The following is a 16,330-nucleotide window of genomic DNA, read 5'->3' on the forward strand; positions in this document are numbered from 1 at the left end:
GAACATTAGTTAGTTGTCCTCATGTTTTAAACCACATTATTATGTGGTCCTTGTACTTGTGTTAGCCAAAACTAGGCCACGCAGCGTCAAACCCCGTATCAAACCCAGATGACCAAGTTTCATCAATAAAGGGCCATTGCAACATGTCCGTCTCCAATTCCTGGGCATCCAATATAAATTGGTCATTAAACGGTAAACGTGACTGAGAAGGGGAATTAGTTTGTCCCCTATGCAGCGGAATATGGCTCGCATTTGAGGACGGCTCATTCCGCGGACGAGAAGATCGTATGTCCCCATATTCATCAAGAGTCCCTGCCAGAGTTATATGGCCAGAACGGTCACCTGAAAGGGCATGTTCCTGGTTATTCCTAGCCGTTTCGTAGAATTTGTTTGCGTCCTGTACGGCTCGCCACTACCGATTGTTAGTCAGGTGTAAGTAACGGGATAGTAACGACAGACTTGCCCAGTTGTGACCAACCGGCCAAAATTCGCACAGCCGCTCGAGATATGAGAAATTAGCCTTCTTCTCATCCTCTGCGCGCTCTTGTCCGCCTGGATATCGCAGTGGTGACACAGTGCCGTACATATTTATATGGGCAGCAACAAAGATGCTGAACCCGGCATATGGAGTGATGACGAACGCTGAACAGGTTTCCAAAGCTGATAAAATACCTCCAATATTCTGCGCTGCTTCAAAAAGACGGTCAATGGCACCTTCGCTCCAAGTGGGCCCGTCCGAGCTGGTTGAACATTGAGGATTATGGCGTGGATCATGGATCTGCTTTAAACTAGACAAAAGCTGATCTCGATAAAGGAAAAGGATGCTTCGGCAAGTCAGTCACTTTGTGCTTCGGTTGACGGTGTCCATGCGACCCTACCTCATGAAATATATCAGATTGATATAAGCAAATCGTTCCCCGTATCCGAGAGCAACATGTACTTGGACACTTGTAGCCGGGTACTGAATAGTCGAGTCTTGCAGGGACCTCCATTCATCCAGCTCTTCTTTGAGGACTTGCCAGGTTTGCTGTGGTGATGATGGCGCCGTCGTCGTTAACGACACTCGACCGCGACGACTCTCATTAGCATAACGTAAGATGCGCACGAAGATATCAAAACCGCGCGTTACGACCGTCAGGCCATGTTCAATAGTCAATTTCACGCACAGCGGGGAGCCTCGAGTAAGATCCGCCGGCATCAATCTAGGTGGCCCCCGGCGGCCGAAATTAAAATCATGATCGCTGACCGGTAGGGGAACGGAAATATGACGAAAGGAGAGAGCAAAATGCTGGCGAGCTCCTGAGCTTAGCTCGCAATCTTGGGCGAAGCAAACCCAATACGTGCGGACAAGCTGCTCATACTGGATTTGAGAAGCATGGAATTCATCTGGGTTGTGTTCCATGCTATCGTCCGCTGTCTTTAACAAAGACTGGATCATGTAAGTTGCCATCCCTAACAGTGTCAGTGATATATCGAATAAAAAGATGGTATATACTCACCACTATACATCCACGCTTTATATGGGCGCCCTGAACCCCACTCGTAGAATACAAGCATCACCAAAGACTGTGCCAGGGATAATGAGGGGGTTTCGAAGGCCTTACGAGCCAGTTCGGAGCGTGCAAACTCTGCATATGTTTCGCCAGGGTCCAGGTCATACTCCGGAAGGAAGCGGGCACAGAGGGAGAGCAATGAGGCAACGAACACCGAGTCCACATAAGAGGGATTGGCCGAGATGTTGGCAATAAGCGAAGGGTAGTGAAGAAAGTTCGCTACAGGGAACTTCTTACGGTAAGTGTCACAGGCGCTGATGAGGGTGGACGGAGACAGAGAAGCAACCGGGTTGGAAGGCGTAAGTTGGGGGGTATCGCTGGAGTCCACGGGATTGATTGTAACATTGTCAACCACAGCCTTGGAAGCAGATATTGCCTTTTGCTGGACTCTCAATGAGTCTCCCCTTGGCCGTGACGATGACGCTCGCGGATCTGTGAGCACACAACCGTGTCGATTTCCCCGTTGACATCGACGACATGGAGGATGGCCCTCATGAAAACACTTGACTTTCGCTTTCCTATAGTCATTCTTAGTGGGATTGCGCAAATCATGACAATGGCTTCGCATACCGACAAGAATCGCAGGATATAGAAAGGCGCATTTTTTCTAATGCATTCCTCGGGAATGACAAGAACAAAAGTCGTCGGGAATCGAGATGTCGGGAATGCTAATTTGGGCGATTAGTAATCAGTACAACGAAGCGAGCATTTCTCCAAACAATAATAGTTTTAGTGTATGAGAAGGACTCTAAATATACTGGTATTACTGCTAGCGCTTCAATTATATCCATCGGCCTCGCTAACTGCCTAATATCATAAGTTTCCGTTTGTACTGGTATTGACTAGCTATTTCTAGGGCAAGGACGGCTGTGAAGTCGGTAGCACTCAGTATTGAATTGAAGGCAGCTATATTGTACTGGGTTTGTTTCATTAAAATTTATGTGCACTTTTCATAATTCATATTGTGGAATGGCTTGTCGTGTGTCATTAGACAGTCCACTGCTGAACCCACGCGTTGAACTTATCCACCATTGATGTATCCGTAGCCCACGACGTAACGATCCTAACCACAACCTGTTGATCGTCGAGATGCTCCCAAATATAAAAGCGAAACCGTTCTTCAAGCTGTTTAACCAAGCTCTCCGGCAATCTCACAAATACTTGGTTCGTCTCGGTTTTCGCGGATAGTTGATAACCCAGCTTCTGAAAATTGTCTGAGATCATCTGGGCCACGTTGTTGGCATTCGCTGCAAGCTCAAAGAAGAGGCTTTCCCGGAAGAGCTCTGCAAACTGAACACCTATTATGCGACCCTTGGCCAACAATGCACCGTGTTGCTTCAAGTAAAAAGCAAAGCCGTCCACCAGGTGGTTCCGTACAACAATTGCCTCCCCCAGTAATGCGCCATTCTTGGTACCACCAATCCAGAAAATGTCGGTTAGGTCGACTAGGTCTCGCAGTGTCAAATCATTTGAGGGGGTACTCAGTGCTACTCCAATGCGGGCGCCATCCATGAGAAGCAACAGGTTCCAACGTTTGCACGCGGCACTGAGACTTTCCAATTCTCGCTTGGTGTAAATCGTTCCCAGCTCCGTAGCATTGGATATATAGACCAACCGCGGTTTAGCGTTGTGCGGGAAGAACTGATTCTGGCGAACAGCTTTCTCTAGATTTTCGGGCGTCATTTTTCCTCCTACCCCAGGGACAACGATCATCTTGTGTCCAGTAGCCTCAATAGCACCCGCTTCTTTACTAACAACATGTCCTGAATCGACGGTTAAGACCGCCTCGAAAGGTCGTAAGCAGCTCGCGATGCAGATGAGATTGGCGGAAGTTCCGCTAGGCACAAAGTGAATAGCCACCTCATCCTCGGTGGCAGAGAGCTTGGTCCGAATTAATTGGCGGGCTTTGTTGCTGTGTTCATCGTTTCCATAGGAGACTTGCTGGGTCGAGTTGGTGCGCACAAGAGCTTCGAGAAGTTGGGGGTGTGCACCCTCGCTGTAATCGTCCATAAAGCTGTATTGAGGCGGTGCCATATCTTCAGAAAAGGAACCAGGCATTTTCATATGATGTTTGAAAGAAAAGAAATTGTGTAGAAGCGTGTGTTTTCGAGAAAGCTAAGGGTCCGTGAATGAGCCGATAAATATCCCAAACATCGGGATTGATATAACGACTTATTCCCGATGTCGGAAATGGACTATCCAGTTGTATTGGAAATAAACAAAAGGAAAACCGATTTTCTTTGTCTCTTTAATGAATATCAGCCCCTGTTTATCATAAAGTCAATGTGCATTAACTCGGAAGGTAGGCAATGTCGCTAATCGAGGGAAGGTGCCATACGCCATATGCACGTCACTAGAAGACAATGTTAATCGTCTTCTAGGTACATGTCTTGAGCAACTCGAGCCTTGCTCAATTGACAAGACGACGTGTAACACCTTCAGAGAAGATGCCCGTACAACCTGATCAGCCTCAAAATGTAAGCATTCCACTTCCCCAGCTTGGAATCTCTCTTCTTTCGAGCTTTCTAGCTGCCTTCAATCTTGTTCCTGGTTGTGGTATTTGAACCATGAAAAGGACAGTAAACATGTCGAGCTCCCATTTAATCCTTGTGCTTTATTCTATTATTGGGGTCAACGCGGTTAATTCCTTCTGGCGTCCTCCAGAGAAAACCGATAAAATCCTGGAGTACGATATGGACCAGACGCTCCAAATCCTCTGGGAAACTAACTTCAAGAATTATTCCCTTGTGCTTCAGCAAGTTGGCACAGTCTCAAGACAGTTCATTGAGCGTATGTCCGCTCTGGCAGCAACATGCTAATCTCACACCTGACTGATAAATACAGTCAATATGACAGAAAAGAAATCCTGGAACTGGATCGTACAAACAGAAATAGATTTGACATATCCTTTCTATTTCAAAATGTTTGATGTCTATAATGGCATGAACACTTTTACCCACAATCATTTCCGAATTCTACCAAAGAACGACACCACGCCTTTGTCCACTAACCTTTCAACGTCTACTGGGTCTTCGGATTCAAGCAGCGGTACTGGAACCTCTACACTGGCAGTGGGATTCGGCATCGGCGTTGGAGTCGGTTGTGCGTTTTTCATAGCCCTAGCCGCTATCATCTGGTATTTTCGCCGTCGAAAAGCCGCTGCCGCTGCTACTCCTGATTTGGATGCGTCAAACCCACCCCCTGCCTGGTCTCCTCCAAGAAATACACAAAATCCCTCCAAGTAAATGCCTCCTCCGGCTGAAGTACCCGGTGACTGCAGTTGCTAAAGCTCCTAGCGATCGTATCAGATATGAGTTGCCATCGTGAGACTTACGTTTGCTTGTCAGTGCATGCATGTACATATATTTTGGCATAATATACAGAAGCTACGGGTAATCGGTTAGTATGAGACAGTTCGTTGGCTATACAGAGTTTGTGGAGAAGGATTCAGAAATAAGTGCAATCTTTGACCCAGGCCGTGACTCCTCCAAAACCCCAACAGTTTGGTTGACACATCCTTTTTCAAAGCGGAATCCTAGCATCACCGGGCAAAGTAAGCTGACTGTAAATAAGGTTATGTAAGATATCGTTTATCAAAAGTCCCTAGTTGAAAAGCGATGTGGTTTGGCGATGCTGCTATTTGCTATTCCATCAGACTCTGGAATGTAGAATATATGATTATGCCACTAAAAGCACAGTATGCTAATCTTGAGTCCTGTATGTGAGTTAACAAGGCTCTGTGTAACATCTTGGAAAGGGGAATGGAGAACCTACAGGCATAGCCTCGTCAGCCTCAAAAGTAAGTGTCCCGGCCTCTCACTTTCAGCAGTTTCTTTCAGCAGTCTCTAAATTTGTTCTTTCCTTATTAATATCAATATTTAATTTATGAAGAGGCTAATATGCTGAGAGTTCTTTCCGTTCTAGTCATGCTGGTCCATTCCGTTATTGGAGCGAGCCAAAATGGTTCCTTCATAAATCCCCCACAAAGCTCTGATTATAATCCGGTATACTTTGTTAACCAAAAGATCCATATTAAATGGACAACCAGCATAAAAACTCAATTTACCCCCGGGTCTTCAATAAACGTACTGTGACGGCTCAACGGCTCAACGGCTCAACGCCAGACAAACAGCGCCAACATATCAAACGATGCCATACAAGCAATATGGGCAAACAAGGGCTTAAGCCGCACCACACAAATTTCTATAGAGACCGTTTATCGCCTAGATAGATTTCCTTTTCTTCTTCTTCCCCAGATTCGATATTCTCGTTGTTAGGCTACCTAGTCTAGATATGAATATTATTCGTTTTATCTGCTAGTTTCCGAGCCCGTGACACGTACTAGTCAAGGCGAAGAAATCCTAAGTATGTCCTAACTGCAACATCTCCTCTGTTTCTTCCATAGCCTGATTGATGATCATAGGCAGAAAATAGGGGTATACGTCTTATAGCTGGTCTGTCCGTCCAGTGGGAAATTCAACAGCGACAGATGTTTGTTATTTCATGATAACGGATGCGGACGACTACGACAGCCGGTTTATATGCCATGACTTTAACATCACTGCAAGCAATGCCAGCACGACAGCGGCTCCCTCGTCTACCACTCAGGAATACGATTCCACATCCACGGCATCTTCGGGTACTTGCAGTAAAACCGGGTTATCCCCACAGGCAAAGGTAGAGATTAACGTTAGTGTCGGCCTTAGTTGTGCATTTCTCATAGCCCTCGACGCTGCTATTTGGTACTTCCATCGCCGAACAGCCGCGGCTGTTCGTCAAGCAAAACTTTCTATGGCCTGGTGAGCCTGATAATACACAATATCCTTCCTCATCAACAGTCACGGTCGGGATTCCTCCAGTTGGGGTTCAAGGTGACTTGGTTGCTCATAACAGTGTCAGATATGAGTTGCCTCCATGAGATCTGTCCGTGGTTATTTGCGGGTACCCTGTTTTCTTTGTCAGTCTGATAAGAGGCTATGGTTAATTGATGCTATTTTTGTTCACAGTGTGGGAGAAACTGAGTTATCATAGATCGCCTTGTTTGTATTTAGACTCGATGTATATAGTATCTTTGCAGGTGGACAAAGTTCTCGGTTAGAGGAACCTTATATTTGAATGATCAACTTCTTATATGCACCTTGAACAACTCGAGTCCTGGTCAATTAAGCAGTGCGATGCGGCGTGTAACACATTGACGAGGGGGAAATATCTGCGCAACACCAACAGCCTTAAAAGTAAGCATCTCAACTTTACTCTCTCTTTTGCTGTCTCCCCTTCTTCTTGTTTTCTGGTTGATAGCAACATTCGATCTCTGTAACATGGCAAACATGTTGAAATTTCTATCGCTCCTTTTGCTTTCCCCTGTACTTGGGGCGGGGAAGAATGAATTCCTTTTACCTCCAGCATGGGCGGACAAGAATCCAAAATACAAAACTGGCGATCTGCTTGAGATCCAATGGTCGACCAACTGGAAAGTCTATTCTCTCTGGCTGTGGCAAATTGGCACAAATAAAGGCAAGCGTATTCAGGGTATGTCCGGTTTAGCTAACGTGACTTTCCCTTTTCACGTCTGACTGAATACCACAGGCTCTTTACACGGTGTCAGCTCTTACGGCTGGACTGTCTCGACAGTGGGGGACTTAACACAGACAGATGTCTTTGTCCTCCAAGTGATAAATGAAAATAATAGTGATTATTTCATTTGCCATAGCTTCAACATCCTCGAAAACAAGGCCACCACAGCGAGGCTCCCCTCTACCACGTCGATGAATACGTCAACTATCTCATCAACCGCCATCGGTGCTTCACCCACCCAAGCATGCCTTACCACACCTACCGGGTCTTCAGACCAATGCGATGAAGCGGGACTTACACCGAAAACAAAAGTTGGAATCGGCGTCGGCGTCGGGCTCGGCTGTGCATTTCTCATGGCCATGGCTGCTATTATCTGGTATTTCCGTCGTCGACAGAAAGATTCGAACGCGTCAAATGCGCCGCTTGCTTGGTCTCCGCCAGATCCTTCACAAAACCCTTCCAAGCAGGGGCCTATAACTCAACAGCCACGGTTTCCGGTTGAAGTCCCCGGTGACTTTGCAGTTGAAGCTCCGAGTGATCATGTTAGATATGAGCTGCCGTCGTGAAATTTGCGCCAGTATATACGGTTATGATATAATATCAAGAAGGTTGGATGATTGAATAGCGTTGGACATTTGATTGAAGACAGGCGGTTATACAGGAGCTTTTTTACTTAGGGCTATGCTACGGTATAATCAATGCATATAATAATACAATTGATGCAGACTACGCTGTGCACTATGTATATCGTAAATGGTAAACTCATGACTAAATTAGCTCAGTCTAGTTAGCTCATCTGCAAAGGACTCGACATGTCTATTTCGTTGCAAGATTCTCGTAAGCTTGGCTCGCTTTTCCGATTTCTCGTTATCTTGAGAGCAGTGGCCCCCCTCTCAAAATCCGTAGTGTTTGTACATCGACTCTGTCATGAAGCAACAGGACGAATACTCCAGGCAGAGATCAGGAACGATGTTGTCCGAGGGCTATTAGTCAGATATGAGTAGCAAAGGCGGTGGCATTAGGCGGCGACGGCAGGAGGACGTCATTTATCGAATTTTCTGCCCGTGATTGGCGGCGCGGGGGACTCATGCCCGTAGTCAAACAGTCAACAATCGACAAGACTCATTCACTTTGCGCTTGGAATACGAGGGGTGCTGATAGATAAATAGCCCGGTGCTCTCGTCTGCTGCTCAGTATTCCAGAGCTCTGTTCTTCCCCAGCTTCCTCATCGCGAGAACCGTGTCGCACTACCCCTCCAAGCCTCAAGTCAACGGACATCAGTCAATATGGCTTACTCTGAGCGTGAATTCTACGGCGGTGCCATCACGGGCGCTATTCCTGCAGGCTGGATTGACAGCAGGTAAGCACCTATGCCAGCTCCCTACATCTGAAGAAGACCACTAACTTGCGCCTTCAACAGCGACCTCCGCGAAGTCCCCGACCACCAAGAAATTTACCTCTCCCCAACCACTCTCTCCAATTTCATCCTCGAGGTCAACGAGGCTGTCCCCAACAACGAAGCTCTCGCCCACCTCGACCAACAACAACAACAATCCACCGCCCCGGCCGGCGGCGTCCACGCAAATAAAGAAACCATCGACAAAGCCGCCGTCAACTACCACCTCCACGACCTCTGCGACGAAGGCGATACCATCCAAGCTGTTATTTCGCCAGCCCCGATCTCCCTCCCGCACTTCAATCCAGAACACCAAGTGCGCGCATACAAGGGTTTGGCCTCGTTTACGACTCCCAAGACGCAGCGGGAGGGCGGTGGTCGGGTTCCAGGGTCTGTGGACGGATCTGCGGCGACAACAACGATGGGTGCTAGTAACGGTGTTGGAGGAACGGATGCGCCACAGGTTTCGCGGTTGAGCTGTCATTATCTGCTTGTGCGGTTGGAGAAGCAGGAGACGGATCTGCTGGCGTTTATGAATGTGCCGCATGATGAGTTTGATACAAAGGGGGATCCGAGTGGGTTGTCGAAGGAGGAGGAGCTGGCGTCGGGGTATATTGACAAGTTGGTTGAGACTTTGGAGGTGAAGAATTGGGGATTGTTTGGTTGAACTTTTATCTATTGAAAAGGATCACATGAAATGATGGTTACGAGCGATATGGATTTCTACTACAGAGTAGTTTAGCTACTAGATAGGCGAGTCCGCTTCGCCCGTCGTATATTCTGTTCCGGGTGATTAGACCTCGTTAGTCCGGAATAATCGACTCCCGATTTCCCCTCTGAGCTACGATCCGAGAGACCCCGCTTCAATATTGAAACGGATAAACCAATGTAGCGGTTAAAACTCCGTATCGGGGAAGTCGGGGGAGTCGATTATCCGGACTGCACGAGGCTGTAGGCGACGAATTTAATTACACGAGGATAACATTGATCTCTATAGACACAAAGGTGATAGAATGAGTGCTTTTTTTATCTAAACCGAATGTGTGTGTGTCCGTATATGAGAGGTCTGTCGGCCTCGGTAATCGGACCAACTATTAATCCACCTTGACTTTCATCACTCCCCTTCGTACAATCGCCGCAAATATCAATCTATCTAATAAAGCAATAATAATCTGGCAATTTGATAAGCGGCGGTTGGACGCGCGCTTCAACTTCTGTATGTTGAATTTCTCTTCCTCACCCCAATCAATCCATGCCCACGCTATAAAGAAATCGTGTATGGGCATCATGATGGGTAGCCTTCGTTAGAGCATCGGCGATCATCTTTTCGGTAGGCAGATGCTCAAGACGAATCTCTCCATTGCCTATATGGTCCCGAATAGCATGGTAGCGAACAGCTATGTGCTTCGTCTTCGGGTGGTCAACAGGATTATCGGCTAGGTGGATGGCGCCCCGGTTGTCTTCATATATGATCGTCGGCCCAGTCAATCCTCTTTCAATGGTGTATAGGAAGTGGCGGATCAAAATCCTGCAGTCCCTCCGGGATTTCCATGCAATTAGGCTTATCAAGGTCAGATCCAGCGAATGCATTCTTCGCATCAAGTATATGCGCCAACAGGCCCAGTTGGGCCGCTATAGCCACCAAAATTCGCAGGCTATCTAGTCGAAATACCGGTGCAAATGTCTCATCAAAATCATCATCCGATTGCTCATTTCCTCTGGCAACCAGTCTGGCTTTGAATCGTTCAATTCGGCCATCTGGGCCTAGCTTCACATCAAACACCCATCTGGTTGATGAAATTGTCCCTTCAGCTTTCTTTCGGGATATGACTCTCCAAGTGCCAAAGTTTATCAAGGTATTCAGCTCCTTGTGGATTGCTTCTTTCCACTTTGAGCCATATATCAGATCATTCACAGCCTCACTGTATGATTTTGGTATGCGGATTCCGGCTTTTTCACATACGGCACATGCTTTCTCTGCAACCTCATATTCTCTATCAATTTACAATAGCTCCGCAGCTATTGATAACCTTGCCAACTGAGCTCACAGGCGCTGAGCTGGACGATCTGATGATTCCTCCCCTTCAGCTTTGCGCTTGCGACTCAATCCATCCATTTGCTGGCTCTCCACTAGCCTTGTTGATGGTTGGCAGACGCGTTCTGAGCGTCGTACAGGTGTTTTATCTGGCATTCTCTCTGTGCCAGCATTCAAAGGCTCTTCTTCAGTCTCTGGTGGGGTAATCTCACATACTTCTTCAGTTGCATGCCTTTCAGGAGCACTCTGCTGCTCTGTCTCCCCTTTAGACTGAACTTCCTCAGACAGTTTTAATGGATTATCTGTCATGCCCCCATTCAATGAAGAGGAATCCCTTTCCTTCTCTCCATTCTCTCTATTCGGCAATTTCGGCGGTTCTGGCGTTATATCGTTCATCGGCTCATCAGTATGAGAGGACTCATTAACTGGCAGTTGCTCTCGGGCAGGCGCCTCAGTAGGCATTCGGGGATCTCGAGAAGGCGTTTCAATGGGCTCTTGAGCAGGCGCTTCGGCAGGTGGTCTAACAGGCGAATTAGAACCAGTTGGGGGGCTAGTCGGTATGTTTCGTACGTCAATCTGACTAGGTTCGCTCAAATATCCATTCTCCCGCTCTCGAAATTCAGGGTTAGTAACCAGCTTTAGTTCACTACCACCCCTAGGCAGCACCAAATACTGCTTGTCGCTCTTCCCATACAATAAGAAAGTGTCCTCCATTGCTCTGCCTTCAAACTTGCTCCCCCCCCCTTATGGTAGAAAAGTACCCAGCAGCCCCAAGCACGGAGGTGGGCCAAATCAGGCCTATACCCATGCCATAGCTCATATGGCGTCTTCTCATCTTTTGGCCATTGTGCTTTCCCAATATCGTCCGATTTCTCAAGTAATTAGCCGTGGCAACAGCGTACTTCCAATAACATCTGCTCATGCCAGTGTCAATCAATAGAGCACGTGCATTATCGCCGTTACAGAGGGCAATCATCAGGTATACGGATCAATTGACGGTGACGGTGCGGATGGAGGATGCAATGTTTGGGGCATTGACGGAGGAAGATCTTTCGGACTGGGAGTGTCGTCGAGTTAACAACTGGCATCGCTGGGTATAATTGTGTGAGTCGGATTTTGGTGTCGTTGGATGTTGGGGAAAACAATAACAAGGAGATGAAGAGTATGGAGAAGTTGGTACAGAGCCTCTAGATTATACAGGTTGCCCTGGTAAATATCTATTCTATGCCTGATTGAATACAACCGTCTTATGTTCATTGAGCAAAGCCCTGCGTTCCGTCACGTTCTTGACAGCCCCCGCCAACACATTGCTCTTAACCGTACTGCCCGTATGCGTCAACTCCTTCGGACTCATCGCATGGTTCACCCGCACCATGCCGGCAGATGCACAAAGGGCATGTGGTAGGTTGCCGCCAACAGCGCATAATCTGGATGGTTCGAGACGATGACCGGCACATCGATGCTCAGTTGTCCCGTTGACTGTCAAAAGAGAAGATCGTTGAGGCAGTGGCCGATCTTGGACACCATGATGAGCATGCGCGGTTTCTACGAGATCAGCCAGAGCTGGAGGTCCATGCTGTGCTCGAAATGGATGCGGAGGAAAAATCGCTTTGAGGTGGGGTCGCTGAATTACGACGAGTCGACGATGTTGAGGTCATGCTGGGTCAGGAATCCGGTCATGGCGTGTACGATGCCGGGACGGTCAGGGCACGAAAGGGTCAGGATATAGCTGTCTATGTTGAATAGCAATTGTTAATGTAGCAATTGTGTTAAAGGGAGACAGACCGGTATATACTATACAGGGAGGAAAGAATGAAGGGGAATGACTCGCGGGATTTTTTCGGGATTTTCGGATGACTAATGGGCCGGATAAGATTAACTAGGGTAGGGCAACTTGTCTATTTTGGTGGAATACTGACTTCATGCTGACCAGACGATATCCCCTTAAACCAGTCACAAATGGGGAGACCTATTGAATCACAATGTCTCGACATAACTAACTACAGACAATAAAGGGCATACTACGCTGGAAACGTCCAACATCCGACTGTAGCTCCGCTCAACACACTCCGGCACCAGACATGATGCTTACTGGCAACCTGAAGCTGGAGTGGGAGCTGCCCTCTAGACTGGAAGGACAGGATATTAGGGAATGGGTCTTAGCGAGTGGCGCTCTCACATTGAAAGATGGCGTAGTCCACATCGGACGTTGTGAGCATGAAGTTGCCAAATTATACGGCTCCTTTGGCACTCGTGTCCTGGAAGGAGTCATCAGCGCCGTTGAAAGTCCGCTTGGCTCGCATAGTATGTTATCTAAATCCAAATATTTCTGGTTCTGTACTAATTTATATGAATGCATAGAAGATACGGAGTTTGAAATAACAATCTCGCCCAACCTACTCAAATGCTCTTATGCCACCATGTGATACCGAATTCCTCTCGACTTTGAAACTAACACTATCATGGATCTGTCTTCTTAAGCGCAATTTAATCAGGCACCACATCGCGTTGTCCAAAGGCTATTGGTTTAGAGAAACTTTCCATCTGGATGTTATGGAGGTTGTAGACTGGTCTGGCAGAAGCTGGACTAAAACGCTTGGCCATGCCATAGTTGTCTGTCTGGATCATATCGTCCCACAAGCCCCATTACTATCCGCAGCCTTCCTTATAGCCTACCAGCTGGCAGGCGTTCATGCCCCGATACATGTGGACGAGGGATTAATCTACCATGGGGGGATGACTGCATTGGTCCCCATCGAGCTGCGCAAGGACGGGAGTATTCTTTGGCACTTCGAGTCTAGGCTGAATGACCTACTTAAGGTATCCGAGATCAAGTGCATTAAAAGACACTGGTACCAAAGACGTTCCTGGTTCCAGACTGAAGACCCCGAGTTACTGCAGTCTGCCCCAGCTCTCATCAGATGAGATCTAGCAGGATAAAGTATCAAGTCCTCGCTCATTGCTTGGGAAAATATAGCTTCTACAGATGCTAAGCTATTTGCTGAATATCGAGCTATCCTTGTTGTATTACAGTAAATCTCAAAGAACCAACTGTCTTAAATGAGGAACTTGATAATTCAACATTCATTCACCGGTCGACCACCAGTTGACAATGTAGTCGGAATGGAGGAATCCCTGAGCTGGTTGCTTCTTTCCTTCCCTTCCCTCCACGCGGTCAGTTTTGTGAGGTAAGATTGCAGGCTTGGCTTTGCACGTTTTATTTGGCTCCCTTGTCAGGGTGCAGTGATTTTAGCCTGAGCGATCAGGGTATGCCCCCGAATTGCTCCGGGACCACTCCAGGATCACTCCGGCGCGGTTCCCTGATCGCTCCGGGCACGCACCACCCTGCTCCGGATACGCTCCGGGCTGCTCAGGGAGCAAAAAGCGGCGTGAAATCGGACCGAAAACGGAAAGGGCAAGTCTCGAGATCTCCGCAGAAAACATTTACATTAGTCGGAAAATTGAAGTGGAGATCAGCGAACCTTATAGCATTAGTCTCATGTGATAATGCAGCCAATCGGAACCCCTCCAGACATGCACGCAAACATACTGTATTAGCTCAAACACTAATGCTCTGAGAGAAAATGCCTGAGATACGTATTTCATCAAGTATTAAACTTACATTGCTGTTCAGAGCCCCAAAAGAAATTATCGATAACTCTCCAAGCAGTTACAGTGATATTCGAAATCAGATATACCGTCATACTCTTATGAATTATCTCCCAAACCCTGACTTGAAACACGCTAATCTAATTTTAGTTTTTCCCCAGTAATCCCTGCTGGACTGTATTGTATTCTCTGGTAATGGTAAATGAGTTCTCGTTATACTGCCGTAATTCCCTGTAAAATCCAGTGGAATCCTTAGTGCAAACAGTTCAAACAAAAGGCCAATTCTGGCAGATCCCCTGATTTCCCAGTGTCTTTGCTACCACCTCGTTGTACGCAGCTTTCACAGCCTTCATCTACACTCATCTAGCAGAAGGCTGTGCTAATACAGTAGAGAACTAATTCCAGTAGGCTAAGGTGCTTTCTTCTTTCCATGGCTTGTGTTATCTATTGCAATTTGCAATTCCTATTCATTACTAGACTCTCAAGAATTGGTACCACTGTCAAGCTGACATACACACTCAAAGGCTGTGATTGCATGTAGAAATGAACCAGAGCGCATTTAACAGTAACTACATCTCTCAGCTCGAAGAAGTGGGAGCATGGGAACATGACTCGCAGTACGCTCCAACCCCTGGGTACTTTCACAGCCCCTACACAACACCCTCCTCCTTCAGTCCCTCCCCGTCTAGTGTGAACGATAATGGACCTGAATCGGCGAGCCAATCACGACCAAACACTCTCAGGCTGCTCCAGCTGTCCAAGTGGGAAGATGGAAGGGTTATGACGAGTACCCGCCAACCTGTATCCACTACCTTATAGAGTGGCGAGTGACGGTCAACAACCAGGTAGTAGCAAAGGACACGGAGGAAGACCTTGTTTTAGCCCCCAGTGCGTTCTGGCAGCTGTTTCTGGAGGAAAAATTAGAAAATGTTCTTCGACGAAAGGTTGCCCGCAAGGGTCAGGTGAGGGCTGATGACACTGCCATTGTCGTATTGAAATGGGGATCGGGGGCCAGAGGTCCGGAGGAGTCGATTATCTGCAACTAGCGAGGCCGTATATGGAGAGGTCTAGTTTTAATGAAGAGATTGATATATTCTCGCCTATTTGATCATCTGAGTGCTCATGGCAAAGTTGAGAATCTTGAATTTTCTTAAAATTTGGAGACAAGTGGATCGCCAACTCTGTCCTTCTAAATATTCTGAGGACGACCTCTAGCAGTGATATGTTACAGTCATGCCGCTGTCAGGGACGCAACAGCTCTTCCTACTGGGTCTGTTGTAGTTGGTCTGTCTGACACGGCGGCTATCAATACCGACGTCCAGCGCTGGATAGACGCGCTAGGTATCAAATGGCCAACAAAACCCTCTATTCTTAGCCTACTTGAAGCATATCTCCTGCACGGTGTCCGAAACCAGTTTTCTCTGAAGGTTGCTATCATCGGTGTCCTCAGCACAAGAGAATATGCATTAAATGATTTATTTCTTCAGACCCTTGGTACTTGCATTCCACAAGCAGCAGTTGCAAGGGTTAGAGAGAGAGGTACTGGAGGGGGTGATACTATTGGACGCGTTGCTGCAAATATATCTAATGCTCAACATGAATATTCAATCAGCGCTGCTGAGTACGGGGCTGCACTTGCACTTGCACTAGAATGCGAGTTTTCTACAAATCCAAGCTCTTAGGCGCCAGTGGTATACAGATGAAGAGCTATTGACTTCACGCTTTGGAAATACCTCCAGTCTATTTCGTCCTGTATAATCTTTTGTATTTGAACTAGAATTTTATTTAGCAAATTCTTAAGCTTCTACAATTTTCAATCCAGAGTGCCGAAAATGGCCTCTGGCGCTTTCCTTTTTTGCGCCCACGGTATTAATGCACCACCCAAGAAAGATATCGAATCCTTGGCCAGACTTTTCTTCATAGAGGCACCAGTTATGTTTAATGAAGCTTTTGAGCTCGGCGAAAAATTCTTCAATTGGGTTGAGGTCCGGTGAGTAGGGCGGCAAAAAGATCAATTTCATACCCGCGTTCTCACACAACTGCGCAACACGCTCGGAGCGATGAAAGGACGCATTATCCATGATAACAATGGATCTGGGCTCGGGCCACCTTCCACGGTGCTGGAGAAGCTGCTCGATGAAATCCTCAAACAAAGTGGCATCA

The 16,330-nt window shown here is 47.2% G+C and overlaps 8 protein-coding genes across 8 annotated transcripts; 6 read left to right on the forward strand and 2 right to left on the reverse strand.

The window, feature by feature from the left end:
* Nucleotides 1–61: 61 nt before the first annotated feature.
* Nucleotides 62–3,587, reverse strand: ASPGLDRAFT_67705 (uncharacterized protein; the record flags this gene model as incomplete). Its single annotated transcript, XM_022549177.1, has 6 exons — nucleotides 62–412; nucleotides 464–824; nucleotides 879–1,452; nucleotides 1,500–1,911; nucleotides 1,978–2,071; nucleotides 2,566–3,587. The coding sequence occupies 6 exons, from the start codon at nucleotides 3,585–3,587 to the stop codon at nucleotides 62–64; spliced, it is 2,814 nt and encodes a 937-aa protein (XP_022399539.1).
* Nucleotides 3,588–4,138: 551 nt separating this feature from the next.
* ASPGLDRAFT_27080 (uncharacterized protein) lies at nucleotides 4,139–4,798 on the forward strand (the record flags this gene model as incomplete). The annotated part of the gene is made up of 2 exons (XM_022543629.1): nucleotides 4,139–4,343; nucleotides 4,398–4,798. 2 exons carry the CDS (start codon nucleotides 4,139–4,141, stop codon nucleotides 4,796–4,798), a joined length of 606 nt encoding a protein of 201 aa, XP_022399540.1.
* Nucleotides 4,799–5,917: 1,119 nt separating this feature from the next.
* On the forward strand, nucleotides 5,918–6,454 carry ASPGLDRAFT_508780 (uncharacterized protein). The gene has a single exon (XM_022547403.1). It carries the CDS (start codon nucleotides 6,057–6,059, stop codon nucleotides 6,354–6,356), a length of 300 nt encoding a protein of 99 aa, XP_022399541.1. The 5' UTR covers nucleotides 5,918–6,056; the 3' UTR covers nucleotides 6,357–6,454.
* Nucleotides 6,455–6,871: 417 nt separating this feature from the next.
* ASPGLDRAFT_27081 (uncharacterized protein) lies at nucleotides 6,872–7,693 on the forward strand (the record flags this gene model as incomplete). The annotated part of the gene is made up of 2 exons (XM_022543631.1): nucleotides 6,872–7,082; nucleotides 7,140–7,693. 2 exons carry the CDS (start codon nucleotides 6,872–6,874, stop codon nucleotides 7,691–7,693), a joined length of 765 nt encoding a protein of 254 aa, XP_022399542.1.
* A 502-nt stretch (nucleotides 7,694–8,195) lies between these two features.
* On the forward strand, nucleotides 8,196–9,473 carry mog1 (Ran GTPase-binding protein MOG1). Its single transcript, XM_022547005.1, has 2 exons — nucleotides 8,196–8,487; nucleotides 8,548–9,473. The coding sequence occupies exons 1-2, from the start codon at nucleotides 8,414–8,416 to the stop codon at nucleotides 9,188–9,190; spliced, it is 717 nt and encodes a 238-aa protein (XP_022399543.1). The 5' UTR covers nucleotides 8,196–8,413; the 3' UTR covers nucleotides 9,191–9,473.
* A 1,094-nt stretch (nucleotides 9,474–10,567) lies between these two features.
* On the reverse strand, nucleotides 10,568–11,272 carry ASPGLDRAFT_36958 (uncharacterized protein; the record flags this gene model as incomplete). Its single annotated transcript, XM_022544757.1, has 1 exon — nucleotides 10,568–11,272. One exon carries the CDS (start codon nucleotides 11,270–11,272, stop codon nucleotides 10,568–10,570), a length of 705 nt encoding a protein of 234 aa, XP_022399544.1.
* Nucleotides 11,273–12,502: 1,230 nt separating this feature from the next.
* Nucleotides 12,503–13,483, forward strand: ASPGLDRAFT_1495035 (uncharacterized protein; the record flags this gene model as incomplete). Its single annotated transcript, XM_022542040.1, has 2 exons — nucleotides 12,503–12,862; nucleotides 13,125–13,483. The coding sequence occupies exons 1-2, from the start codon at nucleotides 12,640–12,642 to the stop codon at nucleotides 13,481–13,483; spliced, it is 582 nt and encodes a 193-aa protein (XP_022399545.1). The 5' UTR covers nucleotides 12,503–12,639.
* A 1,227-nt stretch (nucleotides 13,484–14,710) lies between these two features.
* On the forward strand, nucleotides 14,711–15,213 carry ASPGLDRAFT_36960 (uncharacterized protein; the record flags this gene model as incomplete). The annotated part of the gene is made up of 2 exons (XM_022544758.1): nucleotides 14,711–14,857; nucleotides 14,911–15,213. 2 exons carry the CDS (start codon nucleotides 14,711–14,713, stop codon nucleotides 15,211–15,213), a joined length of 450 nt encoding a protein of 149 aa, XP_022399546.1.
* Nucleotides 15,214–16,330: the final 1,117 nt, after the last annotated feature.

Source organism: Aspergillus glaucus, assembly GCF_001890805.1.
Source record: "Aspergillus glaucus CBS 516.65 unplaced genomic scaffold ASPGLscaffold_14, whole genome shotgun sequence".
NCBI lineage: Eukaryota > Fungi > Ascomycota > Eurotiomycetes > Eurotiales > Aspergillaceae > Aspergillus > Aspergillus glaucus.

What these genes read in the sequence shown, in the direction of transcription:
- mog1 (XM_022547005.1), top strand. Translation starts at nt 8,414, where the DNA reads ATGGCTTACTCTGAGCGTGAATTCTACGGCGGTGCCATCACGGGCGCT. An exon ending in GCAGGCTGGATTGACAGCAG is followed by an intron (nt 8,488 to 8,547) that starts GTAAGCACCTAT and finishes CGCCTTCAACAG; the next exon opens with CGACCTCCGCGAAGTCCCCG.
- ASPGLDRAFT_508780 (XM_022547403.1), top strand. Translation starts at nt 6,057, where the DNA reads ATGATAACGGATGCGGACGACTACGACAGCCGGTTTATATGCCATGAC.